This window comes from Rhinatrema bivittatum, chromosome 3 (genome assembly GCF_901001135.1).
Source record: "Rhinatrema bivittatum chromosome 3, aRhiBiv1.1, whole genome shotgun sequence".
Taxonomy (NCBI): domain Eukaryota; kingdom Metazoa; phylum Chordata; class Amphibia; order Gymnophiona; family Rhinatrematidae; genus Rhinatrema; species Rhinatrema bivittatum.
This window is the reverse complement of record NC_042617.1, coordinates 447,332,428-447,352,969: the sequence shown is the minus strand read 5'-3', so window position 1 is coordinate 447,352,969 and position 20,542 is coordinate 447,332,428. Positions and strand designations below refer to the sequence as shown.

General features: G+C 47.8%; 1 protein-coding gene across 5 annotated transcripts in view; it reads right to left on the bottom strand.

Moving 5' to 3' along the window:
- The window catches only part of TAF1B (TATA-box binding protein associated factor, RNA polymerase I subunit B), a 261,150-nt gene that overhangs the window by 223,133 nt on the left and 17,475 nt on the right, over nt 1-20,542 (bottom strand). For all 5 annotated transcript variants that reach the window (XM_029595850.1, XM_029595851.1, XM_029595852.1 and 2 more), the window contains one exon: nt 16,902-16,997. In XM_029595850.1, the coding sequence (XP_029451710.1) occupies nt 16,902-16,997 (96 nt within the window). Of the gene's footprint in view, nt 1-16,901; nt 16,998-20,542 lie in introns of those variants that run through there.

Sequence of the window (20,542 nt, the reverse complement as noted above, 5' to 3'; positions counted from 1 at the left end):
AAACCTGTTTACTAATAAGTAAAGGAAATTTACAACTTCTTATTTACTTTAACCTCAAATGGTCAAATGTTGTCGGTCTCACCCTTGCATTTATCTATAAATGATCTTAATTGTGAAGGCTCATAAAAAACACACTTATTATCTTTATACATAAAGATACATTTACAAGGATATCTCACAGTTAATTGAATTCCCAATAGTTTTGCTTCCTGCATCATATCTATGAAACCTTTTCTTCTAATTTGTGTATCTTTAGTAATATCTGGATAAATCCATACTTTTTGTCTGTAATAAAGCTTGTTACGAAGAAACGTTCTCAAAATTAAATCTCTATCTGTTTCATGAACAAAAGATACTAACAAAATTCCCCTGAATTCAATTTGTTCTTCAGTCGGTGCTTCAAGAAATGCAGTTAATTCTGCATCTATATTTATATCAGATAGTCTAGCACCTCTATCATTACCCTTCTCCTTATTAGGAATGTAATATATTTTTGAAATAGAGGATAATGTTTCTGGGGAAATCAAAAGTACTTCCATTAAATATTTTTTTAATTGTTCCTTTGGTGATATTAATCTCAAACATGGGAAATTTAGTATTCTCAAGTTCAAATAACGCATCTTATTTTCAATATTTTCATATTTTCTTCTAATTAAATTGTCTGATTTAATTAAATTTTCTTGTACTTCTTTCACAGATAGCAGTTGTTCAGTAATCTCATTAATTTTAGACTCATAATGACTTACTAAGGGATCGATATTTTGTATCTTATTTTGAGATATGTTTATGGCCTTAGTTAATGATGATATTGCTTTTTCTATAGTCAACAATGCTTTCCATATGGAATCAAGGGTAATTACACTCGGTTGTGTTAACTTATCCATAGTGAGATCAACCGACAACCCACCTTCCTGGCAAGCTTCTGAGATCAATTTGATTTCACTTGCCAGGTTTCCCTCTGTTCCCATTTCAACTTTCTCTCTTGCATCAATTTTTTCCTGCCTTGATATTACATTTTCCTCTAGGGGCACCTTCTCAAGTCCCCCTTCTGCATTTGTGAGTCCACTAGCTATTGGCTGTTTTTCACAAACAGTTCCTTGGAGGTAGCCCAGAGTAGGGTGCGAGGGGGTTTGAGGTGCTCCGGGACTCAGTGAAGTTTGAATGTCCAGGAGGGTAAGGTTATGTTCCTCCCTTAAACCCTCAGAGAACTTATCACCCGGTATAGAAGTTGTTGCCGGAACGAAGAATCCCTCAATTAACTGTTGCGTAGGGAAAGCCGGCGCTGGAGCAGAAGAATCCATTCGCAGGCGTCCCTTACGCTTAAGTATGTGGCATAATTTTAAAAAGAAATAAAAAAAAAAAAAGAAAGAGAGTCCTACCAGGTCCGGCCTTTCCTTATTAACAGAATCCTTCGATCCTTCCAGAGGCTTGAGAATTTTACTTCAAAAGGAAGAAAATGATAAACCACCTTCACTTCTTAGCCACAAAATCGAAACAAAGTCACAACTAAGTTGCGAGCCCCTTTGACGGCGCGCGGCTTGGACGACGAGCTGGCGGACGCTATGCGCCGCGGCAGTTTTATAGTAGCAAGCAGGGACCTTGGAGTGACATCAGAATCAGGTGGAGGAAGTCCGTAGGGGCCGGGAACCTCACCCCCGGCGCAAATGTTCTCTCTCTCCTTCTCTCACCTCCCCTAATTATATTTTTAATGGACATCTCTTGTAGGAACATAAGCCAAATCTGTCAGCTAGTAAGGCACTTTGAAGATCATGACCCCCTGTAAGTTTCAGTACTATAAATAGTGAACCAAGGAGAGAAAGAATGAAAAATATATCACAAAAATTATATTTCTTGGATAATAGATTCTCAAGTGAAAGATTATAAGTGACCCTCTTATAGCTCTTGACAGGCACTAAAACGTTCGAGTTCCTGATCAATAGATGTGCTAAGGTATAATCAGATTGTAACTTTTTCTTCCATGCACTTGTTTTACTTTTTAATGTATACTCTTATGTTATTAGTTATTTACGTTATAATGTATTTCCCACCCCTTGTTTTATGTAAACCGACATGATACGAACTCCGTGAATGCCGGTATAGAAAAATACTAAATAAATAAATAAATAAATAAAAAAATAATCATCAGTCACTAATGCTAAACGTGAGCCAACAGTACTAAATTTCTATATATATTTTTTGTTTTGCAAATAAAAGCTGTAGACAGACTTATCTTAAATGTGCTGGATTCAAAGATGAAGGCGGTTTTCCTCTGTGCAACCCTTATCTCTGACTCGACATTGCAATATTTTGGAAAACGTTCTTCTTCAGGAGTAAATAAGAAAATTATTACTTACCTGCTAATTTTCGTTCCTGTAGTACCATGGATCAGTCCAGACAGTGGGTTATGTCCCCAATCCAGCAGATGGAGTCAGCACAAGCTTTGAGGGGGCGTATCCATATATACTACTACCCCCTCTGCAGGAGTTCAGTATCGAGTATATCAAAGCCAGAGTAGAAACCCCCGAAGGATCAAGTTTGTGGAAACAGATAATGAAAACAATTGTAACCGCAACAAGTAACTGCAAACATCTTACCAACTTGTAAGGAGCTGTGAAAAACAGCGAAAAGAAACGACTGTGAAGACACAGAACACTGCGAGCAAGAAGTAGCGCAGAGCTGAGCAGGATCAAGAACCCAAAACGTGGTGGGCATCTGGACTGATCCATGGTACTACAGGAACAAAAATTAGCAGGTAAGTAATAATTTTCTTTTCCCTGTACGTACCTGGATCAGTCCAGACAGTGGGATGTACCCAAGCTTCCCTAAATCGGGTGGGGTCCTGCTAGGCCTGCTCGGAGAACCTGCTCGCCAAGGTGTCCAGAGACCGAAGAGGCGAGGTGCAGACAATAGTGCCTCGAGAACGTGTGTAACGATTTCCAGGTGGCTGCCCTACAAATTTCCTGCGAGGATACCGAGCGAACCTCCGCCCAGGAAGCCGCCTGAGAACTTGTAGAATGCGCTACGAGTCCGACCCGCCCCAATGTAGGAAGCAGCAATGCCGGCCTTCAGCCATCTGGCAATGGTAGTCTTCGAGGCCTGAGACCCCTTCTTAGGACCGGCCCAGAGTACGAAGAGATGGTCAGAGGTCCGGAACTCATTTGTAGCCTCCAGATAGAGGCGCAGAGTGCGCATGACATTCAAGAGACGGAGAGACTTCGGCTCTGAGGAAGAGAAGGACGGCAACTCCACCATCTGGTTCACATGGAATGCAGAAACCACCTTCGGAAGGAAGGAGGGAACGGTGTGAAGCGAAACTCCAGAGTCGGAGAAACGGAGATAGGGCTCTCTACACGACAGAGCCTGCAGCTCCGAGATGCGTCGAGCGGAACAGATGGCCACAAGAAATACAGTCTTGAGAGTGAGATCCTTTATCGTTGCGCTGCGCAGCAGCTCGAACGGTGGTCCCGACAGGGAGCGAAGCACAAGGTTAAGACTCCAGGAGGAACAAGGGTCCTGTAACGGAGGACGCATATGCTTGACACCCTTGAGAAAACGAGCAATGTCAGGATACTGTAGAAGAGAGCCCCCATCGCTCAACAGCGAACCAAGGGCGGCCACCTGAACCCGTAGTGAATTATAGGCGAGCCCTTTTTCCACCCCCGCCTGTAGAAACTGAAGGATCTGAGGTACAGAAGCCTTAGCGGGTCTCATGGCCTGGCTGGTACACCACAGCTCGAACACAGGCCGCCGACGTCGATGTCTTTCGTGCCCGCAATAGCGTGGATACTACCGCCTCCGGGTAGCTCCAACGCCGGAGGCGGCGCCTCTCAAAAGCCAGGCCGCAAGACAGAAGAGTTCTGCCTGCTCGAAAAATACCGGGCCCTGATGTAGGAGCTGGGGGAGGTGCCCCAGCCTGATTGGCCCGTCGATCACCAGCTGTAGCAGGTCCGCAAACCAGGGTCGCCTGGGCCATTCTGGGGCGACGAAAACCACGGTCCCCTGATGGCTTTCTATTCTGCGGAGCATCCTGCCCATGAGGGGCCATGGTGGAAAAGCATAGAGCAGAAGATGTGGCGGCCACGGGAGGACTAGGGCATCCACTGCCTCCGCGCCGTGCTCTCTCCGGCGACTGAAGAAGCGTGGAGCCTTGGCGTTGAGAGCGGACGCCATCAGATCCAAGTGGGGGGCCCCCCACCGATGGACGAGAAGTTGCATCGCTTTGTCGGAGAGAGACCACTCTCCGGGGTCCAGCAGTTGACGACTGAGGAAGTCCGCCTGGACGTTGTCCACACCGGCGATGTGCGAGGCCGCTAGCCGGACGAGATGACGCTGCGGGCTGCGCGTGCCTCCTTGTCGGTTGATGTAGGCCACGGTGGTAGCGTTGTCCGATAGGATTCTGACTTCCCGGTTCCGAAGAAGCGGGAGGAAATGTCGCAGAGCTAGCCGGACCGCTCTGGTTTCCAGACGGTTGATTGACCACTTTGCCTCCACCGTGGACCACGTCCCCTGCGTGGCACTTCGATAGCAGACTGCACCCCAGCCTGCTAGACTGGCATCGGTGGTCACCACCACCCAATTTGGCAGATCGAGGAACACGCCACGGGCCAGGTTCGGCGGATCCAACCACCAGCCCAGACTGTCCCTGGCATTCTGCGGGAGCGGGAGAATCATCTGGTAGTCCTGCGATACTGGTTTCCAATGGGAGAGGAGCGCCCACTGTAATGTCCTGAGGTGCGCGAAAGCCCAAGGTACAAGGTCGATGGTGGACCCCATCACTCCCAAGAGTTGCAGGTAGACCCAGGAGGTGGGCTCTGGTAACGCAGAGAACCGTCGTGTGTGATCCCGCAAGGATTGAGCTTTGTCCTGGCGCAGAAAAACTTTGCCCAGTAGGGTGTCGAAGGTCGCCCCCCAAAAAAACCCCAGCGTTGCGAGGGCATGAGGGAGCTCTTGGAGAAGTTCACTACCCATCCCAGGGAATGTAGAAACCGTACAACTCGAGTCACCGCTGAGCGTCCATGATCGAATGACTTCGCCCGGAGGAGCCAATCGTCCAGATAAGGATGAACCAGGATGCCCTCCTTCCGGAGAGCTGCCGCCACGACTACCATGATCTTGGTGAAGGTGCGCGGCGCCGTCGCCAATCCGAACGGGAGAGCCGTGAACTGAAAATGCTGGTCCAGAATTTTGAAACGAAGGAAACGTTGGTGGTCCGGGCGGATGGGAATGTGCAGGTAGGCCTCCGTTAAGTCCAGGGAGGCGAGGAACTCCCCCCGATGCACCGCCGCAATCACTGACCGGAGCGTTTCCATGCGGAACCGAATGACTCAAAGGGATTTGTTGACTTCCTTGAGGTCTAGGATAGGCCGGAAGGAACCGTCCTTCTTTGGTACGACGAAATAGATGGAATAGTGGCCCGAGCCCACCTCTCCGAAGGGCACGGGCGCAATAGCGCCTATCTCCCGGAGTCTGTCCAGAGTCAGCTGCACCGCTCCTCTCTTGAGGTCCGAGCCACAGGGGGAAAAGATGAACCTTCCCTGCGGGGGGCGGACAAATTCCAATGCGTAGCCGTGTTTTATGGTATCCAGGACCCACTGGTCCGAGGTGATCCGTGCCCACTCCGCGTAGAAATACGTTAGTCGGTCCAGGGGAGTGGGCGAGACTGGCATCATTGTGAAGACTTGGTATAGGGGTTCCCGGTTCCGGGAGTAGTGCGTGCGGGCCGATGCCCGCGAAAGGAGCGCGACCAGGGCTGAGACCTGGGGGCGGATGACCGGGAGCCCGCCTGTCTGTATCCCCTGTAGCGCCGTTGCGCTCTGGCTCTGGTCCGAGAAGAAGAAAATGCTCTGGATGGTCGAAACGTATCCTCCGGCAGCCGATGAACAGCGTTCTCCCCCAGGGACTTGATGATCTGGTCCAAATCCTCCCCGAAGAGGAACTTGCCCCTGAAGGGAAGAGAGCCCAGACTCAACTTAGAGGACGTATCAGCCGCCCAATTGCGTAGCCACAGTAGTCGTCGTGCTGCCACTACCGAAACCATGGATCTTGCGAGGACCCGAAAAAGGTCGTACGAGGCGTCCGCCCCATACGCCACTGTGGCTTCTAGCCGATCTGCCTGGGCAGCCTCATCGGACGGCAGGTTCTGAGACGTGAGGAGTTGTTGCACCCAAAGGAGACTAGCCCGCTGGGCAAGCGAACTGCACATCACCGCCCGCATACCCAGAGCGGAGACCTCGAAAACCCGCTTAAGGAAAACTTCCAACTTACGATCCTGTGTGTCCCACAGTGCTGCACCTCCCGTCACTGGGATAGTCGTCCTCTTTGTGACTGCCGACACTGCGGAGTCCACCTTTGGGACCTTGATGAGGTCCAGAAAATCTTTGGGGAGCGGGTACAGCTTTTCCATAGCCCTGGCTGCTCTTCAGGGAGGCCTCCGGGGTGTCCCATTCCCTGGTGAGAAGTTGTAAAAACGAGTCATGAATGGGAAAAACCCGAGCCCTCGGCCGGAGTGCCGCCAGGACAGGATCTCCCTTCCTTGAAGAAGTGACGACAGCGGGAGCTACTGAGGCAGGCGGGTCTGGTGGCGGGTCCAAATCTAATTCTTGGATGATCTGCGGGATGAGGTCGTCCAGCTCTTCCCTCTGGAAGAGGCGTAGGGTACGCGGATCATCCCCCTCCTGCATGCCGTCCCCTTGTCCCCCGTCCGGGAGGTCAAGTCCATGTCCCGCTGGGTCTGGCACAGCCCCCACTGCCGCGGGCGTGGATCGGACCCGGGTAGGAAGGCGGGAGGCCCCCACTCCCGGAGGGTCGGGGGGGTCCCACAGGTGCTTCCAGCCCCTGCAGATAAGCAGTATGCATGAGCAGGATAAACTCCGGAGAGAACCCCGGCCTGCTCGGGTGCGCTTTGGGGGCGGCGTGGTTCCTGCTCCCTGGCTCTGGGTGCTTGGTTCCTGCACCAAAATCGGGGGAACACCCCCGCTGGTAGAGTCCTCCAGGGATCCGTTCTCCCTCGTGGCCTCCAGCCCCTCGTGGCCTGCGCCTCAGGGTGCTCAGAATGTAAAATGGCCGCCGTTCCCGCCAAAAATGGCGGAGTGGCCGGCCCGCGCCGCCCGGGCAAAAAAGAGAAATCAGTCAGGGACTGTGAGGTACCTTCCCCCCCGGGAAGGCATCGTGCACAGATGCCCTCCCGGGAAATCCGGGACCCCGGGTCTCCGCAGGCCGCTCAGCGGGACGGCCGCGGCATCGGGATCGCTGTAGGAGAAAAGAAAAAGCCACGGGGGGGGGGGGCCACGCGCACAAAAGCGCCGCTGCGGGGGGGCCCGGTCGGCCCACACTGCCCGCTGTCTGAAAATAGAGGAGGGTGCCGCGGGGGGGCCTTCCCGGCCACACGACCCGCCCCAGACATCTTTCCCTAAATGGCTCAGCAGCCCATGAGGAGCTGTAAAATGGCCACGGGTGAGGGAGTAAAAGCAAAGAGGCCGGCTCCACCGGCTTTCGCGGGCACCGGGGGCTGAGCTGTGAAGGAAAAAACTACAAAGGAAAAACAAACTTACCCCTGGCTGCAACGAGAAATAAACAGCAAGGCCGCAGAGAAGAGACAAGGAAGAGAAGCCAGTCCCCAGAAGTTGAAAGAACTCTGCCTTTTTTTTTTTTTTTTTTTTAACTTAATACAAACTTGATACAAACTTGATCCACAGAAAAAGACAACAACAAGCCATAATCAAGCAAGAAAGTGAAGAAAAAGGAAAAGGAGGGGAAGCCTGATTCCCCTACTCGCATCTGCTGGAGTCAGAAGATACTGAACTCCTGCAGAGGGGGTAGTAGTATATATGGATACGCCCCCTCAAAGCTTGTGCTGACTCCATCTGCTGGATTGGGGACATAACCCACTGTCTGGACTGATCCAGGTACGTACAGGGAATGTTATATTTGTGTTTCTATATTATACTGCCTGATCCGCGGTAGCCTGTACAGTCTTCACCAACAATCCAGTTAAGCAGGGATGCCAGCACATCTTATTTACAGCTTTTATTTGCAAAACAAAAAATATATATATATAAATGTAGTACTGTTGGCTCACATTTAGCAATATTGAGAATCCACACATTGATCAATGATTATACCTTAGCACATCTATTGATTAGGAACTTGAAAGTTTTAGCAGGTTTCTTGCCATCAGAGAATTAGAGGATAAGCATACAGAAGACCCTTTCCCCAATCTAAAAAAAAAAAAGAGAGAAGACATCTGAGACTATTTTGCCTTGAAAACATGCAAACAGATTTACCATATGTATACCCCACTCCTGGAATATCTGGTTTGTTACTCCCTTATCCAAGAACCATTTGTGAGGTTCCAGGACCCAACTCAATCTGTCTGCCTGAACATTCTCCTTGCCCTTCGGACTGTTCCCTGGGAATTGGCCCGGCCCACATCTGGACAGTTTTCCAACACAGGAAGTACAAGCCTGCTCCTCCTTCTCTATTCATAGAACAGTGCTACCTGATTTTCTTTCTTTTTTTTTGAAATTTAAGGTTTATTAGAGAAAGATAATACCGACAATACAAAACCATACAGCATCTGTGAAGCATGTACAACAACAAAATTGACAGTAGAATAGATGCAATAAAGACTTACAACAGATTCTCTGCTTTTCTCAGTTATTGTGTAAACATATCCCCCCCCCCCTTCTGTTCCCCTCACCCCCCACCCTTCTCCCCTACCATCCCTGGGAGCTCCTGCAAAGGTAGTATGAACAAATAACATAAGAGAAAATCAAACATAAAAGGAAATCATATCTTCTTCTGTTGTTGTTGCCATGTTAGGTATAAAGACCAGGTACGCTGAAAGGCCCCTATTTGTTTCCGACGGTGCGCCGTAATCTTACTAAGGGTACAAACCTTTGCCACCCGTGACTGAACCTGCAATAATGTAGGTACACCCTGAGACTTCCAGTGTAAAGCTATCTCACATCGAGCAGAGGTGACCACCAATCTAACAAAACGCTGTAAGGCCGTGTCGAGCTGTGGATAGTCTGAGTTAAGCAGGGCAACTATGGGGGTTAGAGTAATAGAAACATGCAATATGTCTGAAAGCCACACAGCCAGTCCCTGCCAAAACTGGGAAACAGCAGCACACTCCCACCACATATGATAAAAGGAACCTCGCTCCCCACAACCCCTCCAGCACCGATCCGAGGCCGTGGAATAAATTTTATGGAGTTTAGCGGGGGTATAATGCCACCGATAAAGGAGTTTGAAACTATTTTCCAAGTAGGAGGCTGAGATAAGACCCTTACACCCCACTGTAAAGATAGTGTCCCAAAAGTCGTCACCCTGCGGGGACCCCAGATCAGCCTCCCAGGCGGACAGGTATGTTGGGCGCGTTCCCATACCCTGAAGGAGCAGCTTATAAATTTTGGACATTAAGTGCTGTACTTTGTCAGCCGCTCGGCAGAAATTCTCAAAGAGACCAATTGGCTGGAGTAAATCCCGGGAAATATGGGTCGCTCTTGCGTAACTCATTAGTTGGAGGTAGCGATAGAAATCCCCCTGAGGTAAGTCATGCCGGGCCTGGAGAGTGGAGAACGTCACCCACGAGGAGTGCTCCCAGAAGTGACTATAATTATAAAGACCCTTAGCCAACCAATCTGCAAAGACCTGCGGAGCTGTACCCCCCAAGAATGACCCAGAGTGAAAGGGGGAAAAAAGGACCGACCCCACCTTGGACCCCACCACCTGAGGCTTCCATTTATACCAAAGGTGTAAGGTACACTGAATCGTGTCCGGTAGGCCTTCCAATCTGGGCCCAGAGCTAGGAGGTTGCCAGAGGATATTAGTCAGCAGGTGTGGCCCGATAAGTTCCTGCTCCAGAATCGCCCAAGGTTTGCGGGCGGTGGTTCTGTGCCAATCAACAACAGCTCGTAATTGAGCCACAACATAATACCGTAATAAGTTAGGCACTGCAAGGCCCCCCCGCACCCGAGGTTGAAACAATACTTTCTGGGCCACCCTGGGGTGCTTCCCCTGCCACAGGAATTTCATAATCCTGCGTTGCCACTTGAGAAGCAGTGCAGTTGGTATGACGCAAGGAATGGTCTGGAAAAGGTATCCAATCCGGGGCAGGATGTTCATTTTAAAAGTAGCAATTCGTCCCAGCCACGAAATGTGGTATCGATTCCACTCCTCCATTTCCCTGTACAATTTAGCGAGAAGAGGTGGATAGTTAAGCCTAAAAACATCAGAATGAGCCCCTATAAATATACCTAGGTATTTAATTTTCTCCTTTGCCCATTTAAAAGCAAAACGGGCTTTCAGATCCCGTGCCTGGTCCTCCGGTAACGTAATATTAAGGATTTCGGTTTTGTCCCAATTAATGGAGTAGCCAGACACTTGACTGAAGGTTTTAATAATCTCTACCACGGCTGGCAACGATTGCTGAGGGTCCGCAAGGGTCAGAATGACATCATCAGCAAACATCGCCAACTTGGAGGAATATGACCCCACACTAATGCCCATCACGTCCCTCGACAACCGGATCCGTTGGGCCAAAGGTTCTATAAATAGGGCAAATAGTAATGGAGAGAGCGGGCAACCTTGGCGGGTGCCCCGCTCAACAATAAAGAACGGGGAATAGCCCCCATTTACCTTAATGCAGGCCCTCGGTTTATCATATAATTTCTGAATCCAGGTAATGAAAAAAGGCCCAAAACCCATGGTATGCAAGACTTGAAATAAAAAAGGCCAGTGAACCAAATCAAAGGCCTTTTCCGCATCCATAGCCATAAAAAGAAAGGGGATATGATGGCGCTTAACCCACCAGAGGGAATCCAACAACTTCCGCACATTATCGGACGCCATGCGACCAGGGATAAAACCGGCCTGATCCGGGTGAATGAGTTGTGCTACATAACCGTTAAGCCTGTTAGCCAGAATTTTAGCCAGAAGCTTGAGGTCTATGTTCAGCAATGAGATGGGCCTATAAGAGCCACACTTGGTAGGGTCCCATCCCGGCTTTGCAATGATCGTTATACCCGCCACATTAGAATTAGGATTCAAAACCCCCTCGTGTCGCAAGGCATTAAACATGGCCGAAAGTGGGGTAAGTAAATCACCGGCAAAGCATTGATAAAACCGGGCAGTAAACCCATCCAGCCCCGGGGACTTGCCAGCCTTAAGTTGCTTAATGGCAAATAACACCTCAGATTCTGAGATATCCTTGTCTAGCGTATCCCTGGCGGACTCTGATAACTGGGATAAGGGAGTGTCCTGTAAAAAGGATTGTATGTCCCTGAACTCTATAGAGTGGTTATGGGAATACAGTGCAGAATAAAATTGTAAAAAGCAGTCACGGATCGCATCATTGGAGGTAAGTGGTGCACCATGAGCACCTACAATTTTAGTAATAGTGTTTTGTAAGCGTTTGGCTCTCAACTTATGCGCAAGCAACTTCCCCGCTTTATTGCCCCCTTCAAAGTATACTTGTTCCGTTTGCTCCAGCTCATGCGCAATTTTGGCCGCATCCAGCGCCCCAAGTTGCGATCGGTAGTCAGCTAAGGCCAAACGGAGCACTTCAGTGGGGGTTTGCTTGTGGCGCTGTTCTAAGTCCAATAATTTGGCAGTCAGGAGCGAACGTTCCCGCTGGGTCTCCTTTTTAACCCAAGAGGCCCGAGCTATAAAAGTCCCCCTAAGCACTGCCTTTAAACAGTCCCAGTAAGTGATGGGCGAAATGTCAGGGTGAAGGTTATGAGAACTGTAATCTGTAAGTACCCGCCGACATTGATCCACAAAGGAGTCACTGTCAAGTAAGCTATCGTTTAGGCGCCAAAAGCGTTGGCCTTTGTCATAATTAGGGAAAGTCAGCTCAGCCCACACCGGAGCATGATCGGACCACGTGATCGACTCTATAACCCCTTTGCGCACATTTTGGATCACTCCCCTATCCACAAAAACGTAGTCTATCCTAGTGTATAGGTTATGGGGGTTCGAGAAAAAAGTATAATCCCTCTGGGTGGAATGCAAAAAGCGCCACACATCTACCAGCTGAAAGTGGTCCAAAAAAGCAAGGAGGCTATTGCGGTCTCTTTTCAAAGTAGAACATCGCCCCCCCGAGGAATCAAGACCAGGGTCTAAGGGCAGATTGCAATCTCCCATCACCATCAAGTGACCCACTTTTTTCAAGAGGACCAGCTTCACCAGCGCATCATAAAATTTGGCTTGGTGAACATTGGGGGCATATACGTTAAGCAATGTATACGAGACCCCAGCAATATTAAGGACCAGCAATAAATATCTACCCAAAGGGTCAGCAACACTGTCAAGCAATTCAAAAGCAAAGTCCTTGTGAAATAGAATCCCCACACCTGCATATTTAGCAGCTTTAGAGCTAGCCGCCCAATACTGATGCGGGTAAAGGGCAGAGCTCATTAAATGCTCATAGCGCCGCTTTAAATGTGTCTCCTGGAGACAAGCAATCGCAATATCAGCACGCTGCAGATCTTTATATAGTAATTTACGCTTACGGTGCGTATTCAGTCCCTTAACATTAAAGGACTGTACCTTAAAGGTAGCCATCCGGACAAGTGATGGTGCATTTCAAGTGCCCCAGCGTATATAGAGCAGACAGAGATAAGAGCAGGAGAGGTCCCCCCATGAAACAAGAGACAACTAAACATAGTACCAAGCAGCACGTAGCCCTCAGTGAGCCGGGCAGTAAACAACAAGGCAATGCACTCCCAGAGAGGAGATCCCCACTATTCCCCATTCCCCCCCCCTCCCCCCCTCCCAAAGGAACCACAATCATCTCTTGGGTCCCCCATCATCTAGGGGTGAGTGAAGACAGCGTCCCAGGTGCCGTCCCACCCTGGCAGCATCAGCATATTATCAAACATATAACCAGTAACCATACCCTCCACGTCCGGTGCGGCTTAACAAGAAACAGTGTCAAAGCCTTCAGAGCCAAAGCAGCCAGATCATGTAGGGGCTCTGTTCGCGATATCTGGATCCGGGGTGCGTCGCAGTCTCTTTCCCCCCTTTCCCATCCGCTGCCAGCGAGGTTCCTCCCTGCGGTCGGCACGTGGCGAGGAAGATGGCGGCAAATCCGTCACAGTATAGCCAAGGTCCTTCAAGATGCCCGCTGCTTCATGCACGGATTGTGCCTTGTGCGTTGTACCTTGCACAGTAAAGCTGAGGCCAAAGGGGAAGAGCCAGCGGTACCGGATGTTTTCTTTAATCAAAACAGCAGTAATAGGTTTCATAGCCTGGCGTTTCTTCATAGTAGTCGGGGAAACATCAGCATAGACTTGCATATCATGTCCCTGCAGCTGCACCTTCCCCCCTCTGGCGCGCCAGGGCCAGGATCTTCTCTTTCACAGGGAAATCATGGAAGCAAGCGATCACATCCTTGGGTTGATTAGGAGCTCTCTGACCCTGGACCCTGTGAGCCCGTTCCAGCTTGACCACTAGAGACCCTCCAGAGCCTGCAGCATTTTGGTTTGCATCTTGCTCTAATAAATCAGTGCAAAGCTCTGTAATAACTTGCACACAGTTAGCAAAGTCAGAGGTCTCAGGAATGCCCCGAAAGCGCAGATTAGCCCTCCTATTCCTGTTTTCTAAATCTTCCAGTTTGGAGGAGAGTTGCTGAATTTCACTAGCCATTTCCTTATGGCTATTCTGCAGCGAGCTCATTTTATCTGCCTGAGATTCAGTGAGGGTTTCATACTCAAAAAGCCTCCTCCCCATTTCACACAGTTCCTCCTTCATTTCACCCACCGTTTCACGGATCTCAGATTTAAAAGAATTGAGATCGTGGCTGAGCTCCCCAAACCAAGCCTTAAACTCACCCCGAGTAGGGATTTCCGAATCGGGGAGTGCCGGTGCTGCAGCTGAGGCCTCAGAGATCGCTTCTCCCGTCACGGTGGCCATTTTGTTTTTTTCAGGAGAATTTTCCCGGGCCGATTTCTGGTAGGAAAACTTGCAAAAGTCGGGTTTGGGGGCCCGATTCGCCATCAGCAGCCTTCGGGGGTGAGCTTGGTGTTGGAGCCGCGTCAAAAGGTGGAGGGATGGCTACGATATTATCTGGATGCTATCCGGCATAGCCAGGAGCTCCAGGCTAGGCTGCCACTCGAGCCGCTGACGTCATCAGCCCCCTGATTTTCTTTCTAAATGAAGCCAATTTTGTTGGCCAACCAAACTCTGAAAGCCTTTAGAGTATATCAGATTGCTCTTAAAATTTAAGAAATGTATTTGATGAAGTTTTTCCTAAGCAATCCAGAGCTCCTGGATGTGACACTCCTCTGCACGAGCTCCCCAGCCCAGGTTGGGCACATCTCTGGAACAATTTGAAATGGAGGAATTTAGAAAGATTCTTTTGACCAGATTTTATTGAATCATTAGGTAGGACAGAGTCCATGAGCTGCTGCGTGATGCAGATGTAGAAATCCCAAGTGACTTGGATCCACTGATATTAGAATTTTGGGCAAGCCACTTTACCCTCCGTTGCCTCAGGTACAAACTCAGATTGTGAGTCCCCTGGGGACAAGAAAAGAAGCATAGTGCCTTAATGTAATTTACTCTAAAGTGCCGAAAAGCAGAATTAAAAATAAAATTGGCTTCATCTCAAATGAAGGCATGCCAGGGGCGTGACATGTGCCATTGATGCCAAGAGGCCCAACAATATCAATGTGTCTCATGCTGATGTCTGCAGGTGCCAATACCTACTGAAGAGACTCTTGATACAGTCTCAAAAACAGACCACATATTTTCTACAATTCATCCCCTTGCCCACTAGTAACTTCGGGGCATTACGCTACTTTTGAGGGAGATGCTCTGACAAAACATTCTGAAAGATGTCAATACACTACCAGCAGTTTGGTGCAGCTCCTGTCGCCTCTGATCCTGACTTAACTCTCTCAAAGAGTTTTTCCATCAGCTCTTGGCAAGGAAAACAACCTCTAGGGATCATCATGCCTAAGATAACTTGGTCATGCCCCATGCAAAAAACACACTTTTCATGGGGATTCATGGTAAACATAATATATTCACACCAGGGGTACTTAATGCAGCCACTAACTTTCTTCATTTTCTGGGATCTCAGCTGAAAAACACAAGAGGCAAAAATCAAAATGGATCTATTTTACCAAAAACCCAACCGATGTCCGTGGATTATGGTGGTTGACAAAAAAAAAAAAAAAAAATTAAGAAAGTTTGAAAATGATCACCAAAATCTACCTAGTGAAACTAAGAAGCAAGGATCAGAAAAACTGCAATGCCCTAAGTGAAAATATGAAAAAAAAGTCGAGACAACCATGACCATCAGGGCCAGTGCAAGGGTACTAGGCACCCTAGGCAAAACTTCTGCCTTGCTCCCGCCCCCCTCTCCTCCTGATCCAGGCCCCGGCCCGGACCTCATTCACTCAGACAGGCCCCCTCTCTTACACACACACTTAGGATCCTTGCCTCATTCACACATGCTCCCTTTCCTCTCTTTCACTAACACCACTGTTCTCTCATACACACACAATCCCTCTCACTCACACATACAAACAGAGACGCCACTCGTGGCCCTAGACTCTGCTTCTCTCAGTCATGAGCAGAATGGGCGCAGCTTGCAGCCCGCTGAGTATCTGCTTTTCTTGCGCAGAATGGGCGCAGCTTGCAGCCCGCCAAGTCTCTGCCACTCGCGGTTCACCAAGTCTCTACTCTTCTCGGCCGCTCGCAGGTTAGGATATGCTTGTAGCCTGCCGAGTCTCTACTCTTGGACGTGAGTGGGATGGGCTCCGCTCTTGGCCCCATATGGCTGGTTTTTGTCTCCTCCTAATGGCTGGCGCCCTAGGCAACTACCTAGTTCGCCTATTGGTACGCGCTGGCCCTGATGATCATAAGGTCATGTGTAAAAAGAAGAACTGAAGGGGCCCCACACAACACGTCATACTGCATACGGTCAGTCGACCATGCCAAAATCTTCTAGAAGCTTTTGTATAATCTTTCCGTACCAGACTTCTGTCCAATGAGGGCACCCTCATGCGAGAACGTCACATCCTTCTTGTTCTCAGAGAAATATTTCAAAAAGCTCTTTGCTCCGACTTCTGAACATAGTATATATTGATGCTGCCTGAAACACTGCTCTTTCATCAGATAATTTTATAGACAGTAGGGGTCTTTCCTTTTGAGAATATTTTACATACTTGTATGGTTTTTGTATTTTTATTTTACTATATGTATGGCAGGCCATGCTCTTTTGATGGTTTGTTTTTTTATGTTGCTGTCAGGACTTATTAGGTCTATGTAGAAAGGGTATCAGCTGATAGATGGGAAACTTGGGACATGAGTGTTAATGGGATATTACAGTTTTTGATAACATTTTGATGGTTTTGTATTATGTGGATAGTATTGTTTGGGAGGATTGAGATTTTAAAGGGAATGACAATTCTTATGAACTTTAGCTTTTATTATTGTGATTATTCTTATGCAAGGGTGTTGATGGGTTTTTATTTTATTACTGGGAGGGGGGGGTTGCTTGCTTTATTGTTCTTATTCTTAAAGTGATGCACATTGCTTGATTTGTACTCTGAAAAAGGTGGAATATAAACTCTTACATTAAATTAAATTCTTGAGATTTGCAGGGCTGCAATAGGAAAACATATACCTGATGGTATCCAACAGACAAAAGAACTAAGGGAAGCTGCAGCAGTGCAGAACTACCACATATGAAAATGCTTTTTTGCCTTTTCAGAAAGCCGTGAAAGATTACATCCATTTGGAACCGAGCAGTCACATGACCAATGCAAGTGTCTATGGTGAACTGTGGGCTTCACAGAAATCTTGCTCCCAAAATATATATTTTTTTATATTACAACTTTTCCTGAGGAAGAGGGATTTTCTATTATATTCATAGTCTTTATACTTACAGTATGTTTTTTAGCACTTGCATGAGCTGGTCTTTTGGTATATGCCTGTTTGCTCTTCTGCAGATATCGTCTCCAAAAGTTACACAGAATTTCATCCTAATGGGTAGAGACATCGATTGTTTAGTCTGAATTCAAATATTGCCATTTTCAAATTTCAAAACCTAATTATTTTGACATGTCTTTTTTTGTCTGCAACGGCGACAGATGTTTTTGAAAATAGCTTTATTCTCCTGCTTCATGACCATCTGTATTTAATTTGATATGGGCTGCCAGAGGGCCTGTAAGTACATACAGGCTCACAGGCCTCAGTGATTCTGCATCCAAATGCTGCCTCCACTTGCCCTTCCTCCCCACCCACAAAGATGTATGCCCTGGGATAGCTAACCCTCTCCAGTTTAATCTGGCTCTGGGGGAGGGCCATGCCTCCCTCTCCACACTGGCAGCAGCAGACAGCAAAGGACTGCAAAGGCAATTTCAGGGCTTCAGGAAAACAGAGGAGGGGAGATCCAACACTCTCCCTCCCCCCCCCAAAAAAAATGACATTTTTTTACCTTTGTCACCTGGGTTGGGTTTTCTAGGTTCTCTTCTCTACTTTCCTCTGGTATATCTTGGGCCTAACTTTTTCCAGGCTCCCTTTTCCATTTGATCTTTCCCTTTCATATTTTTTCTCATTTCTCTTTATCCACCTGTACCTGGATCGCACCCCCCTCTTTCTTTCTTTCAACTTTTTTTTTATCATCCAGTTCTCCCTATTCCGACCCCTTAGCTTGCAACCTCTCCTAGCCCTCCATCTCACCTCTACTGGATAAGTGTCCCCAACCAATCTCCTGTTCTTTGTCTCCTATCCACCCTATCCCACAGCTCCTCCACTCCATTTCTCACCTCACCTCCCATACTCTGCCCCCATCAGCTCTTCTCTTGCTCTCCCCACCTACCATCTTCTCCATCACCCCCCTTTTCACACTTTCTCCATCTCTCAACACCTGACACACACTTCTTGCGTTCTCTCTTTCACTTATCATATTCCACCAGCTCTCGTGTTTTGTACCCCCATCCATCATCCCCCACACGCACACACTTTCACACTCTACTTCATCACTCCCTTTCACGCACTGTCCCGTCCCGTCCCCCCCCCCCCCCCCCAACACCAGCTCTTTCCTATCCCCTCTTCTTTCATCCTCTCTCTCTCCAGATGATAGTGCACTCTCTTCACTGCCACTTTGCTTGCGGTGCTAGGTCACCCTGATCAGCCAGAACCTTAATACTGTCCACACCTTTTTAAAATTTGGTAGCAGCCATGACAGCATGGAGATAGGCATGCACTCACAGCCCCCATACTGCCTCACCTCTTCCTTGGAGCACCAGTTTCAAGATGCAGGGGTGGACCCTCTACACATTGCCCCTCTGTTTGACATACACTGTCACCCCTGAATTTTGGAAAAAAAAAAAAAAAAAAAAGTAGCAGCAAAGGCTCTGCCGCCTGCAGCTCCCGTGTTAAGATTTCTGCTTACCCAGGAAAACTGGGGCTGCAAGCAGCAAAGGAGGAGGAGAAAACAAGTCTGGGACTCTCCCAGGGGGAAAAAAAACCCCAAAAACAAACAGGCGACCTGTATTGTCTACTTATAAGGGCGCTTGTAGCATTAGAACTGCAGGTAACTGCACTGGTTTCCCCTCCCCTAACACTAGTCCTGATATTGGTAAAGGATGCAAACATAAAGATTCCTAAAGATGTCAGTGATGACTGGATGACTGTGGGGGAGGATGGTTATACACAATTTTTAAAAAATATTTTATTAGTTTTAGTGAAATATTCTCACAACCAATAGCATTCCAATTTAAAAAAAACAAACCAAAGCTTTTGCAAGTTAGTGTCAAAACAGTCAGACAGTGTACAAAGAGGTAAATAAATAAATATATATATATATATATATATAAAAATAAAACCATGGAAAGGTGGTGTTCTGTCTTCTTTCCTAACTCCCTCCCACTCAATCATATGCACGTTATGAGGTTTTGATATATTGCACAAACTGAAACAAAGAGTGGAGGAGCAGCCTAATGGTTAGACCTGTGAACCAGGGTTCAAATCCCACGCTTCCTCTTTGTGACCGTGGGCAAATCACTTCACTCACCGTGAGCTAAATAAATAATAAAAGAGTAATGCACTGTATGAGAAGAGAGCATAATAAAGTCTGCAGTGATCTAGCTCTTCAGAATACAACCTTCAAACTGCTGGTACTGTCACCCCTGTCTTCCTCCCCCCCCACCCCCCCCCCCAAAGGTTGGACAACAGGGGCCAGGTGGTCTAAGGCACAGACCTCCCTAGTACCCTATGGCAACGCAGGAGTAATCCTCAGCAAAAATGTAAAAATTCCGAAGCAAGGTGGCAAACATTTCCATCTTTATATTGCATTATGAAACGAAAGCAGTTTTACACTATATTTATTAGTATAATTTATATTATTTTTATTGGAAGGCAGCCAACTTTCAGCTAGCCTGCTGATAACCACCCCCCCAAGATTTCTGCTGCCCTAGGACAGGCCTAGTGTGCCTATTGACAAATCCAGGCCTTTTCTGAGACTGATAGGAAGTCCATATTACATAAAATTTCCCTATAACCTACTGACAGTAGTTATATCATCATCATCAAATGGTTTATTTGGTTCTTCCACACCATTAGTTCTGGTTGGGTCCTTTCTAACTGACTATAGTAAAAGCTCCAGGGGAGCAGGCCGTGTTGGTTAATCAAATATGTCAGTTATCTGAGAGCATACTGCTTCCTGCTCCAGGAGGAGGGGAGAGGGTGATGGTGAAGAAGACAGAGCAGCGAAAAGCTACTCTCCTGCCTAATCTAACCCTCCACTCCTGTTATTTCCCCCACCAAAGGTGCTGGTTAATTGAGCATTCCGGATGGTAAAGTGCCTGATAAAAACAGGGCTTTTATTGTAATTAGGGTACATTGTTTTGCAATCAGGCACGCTCTCCAGAAAAAGTGTTTTTACACATTTTCACCCCTCCCCCCAAAAAACATCAGCAGTAGCATCCAGAATGCACGAGTTTACAGATTTGGGAATGCGTAATCCTGTGGTTTTTTTTCCCCCCCCAACTTCTCTACTCTTCTTCCCAGAATTTTGAGACCACATACATGGATAATGGGCAGTGCATTTTGAGCACGCATTTGCGGATCTGCTTTATATGCTCAAACTGGGTGAATTAAATTCGGTATAGAATTTTAAATTGCAGTTCTGTGGCAGAAACACTCCAACAAAGCCCTTAATCAGAAAAAAAAACCCTCCTTGCCGATGATCCAGGGAAAGAAGGAGTACAGAGGAGAAAGCAGAAATGAAACAAGTGATAAGGTACTCTCTAAGAGCATGGCGAAGACTGGATTAGAGGGAGAAACTGTTGAATCTTAACAGCAGTAGACAAACCTGACAAGAGAATGGATGGGGGGAATGGGGGAAGAGAATAGAGAAGAGGGGCAGTGGGATAAATATTTGGAACGGTTTGCAGTGAGGAATAAGACTGGGCATCAGGAAGAGGCAGTATAGCTCGAAAAATGAGGCATCAGAGTAGGATGCAACTCGCACCCTTGCCAATACTTGACTCATTAATACAAGGGGCCAGAAGCCAAAATCTCA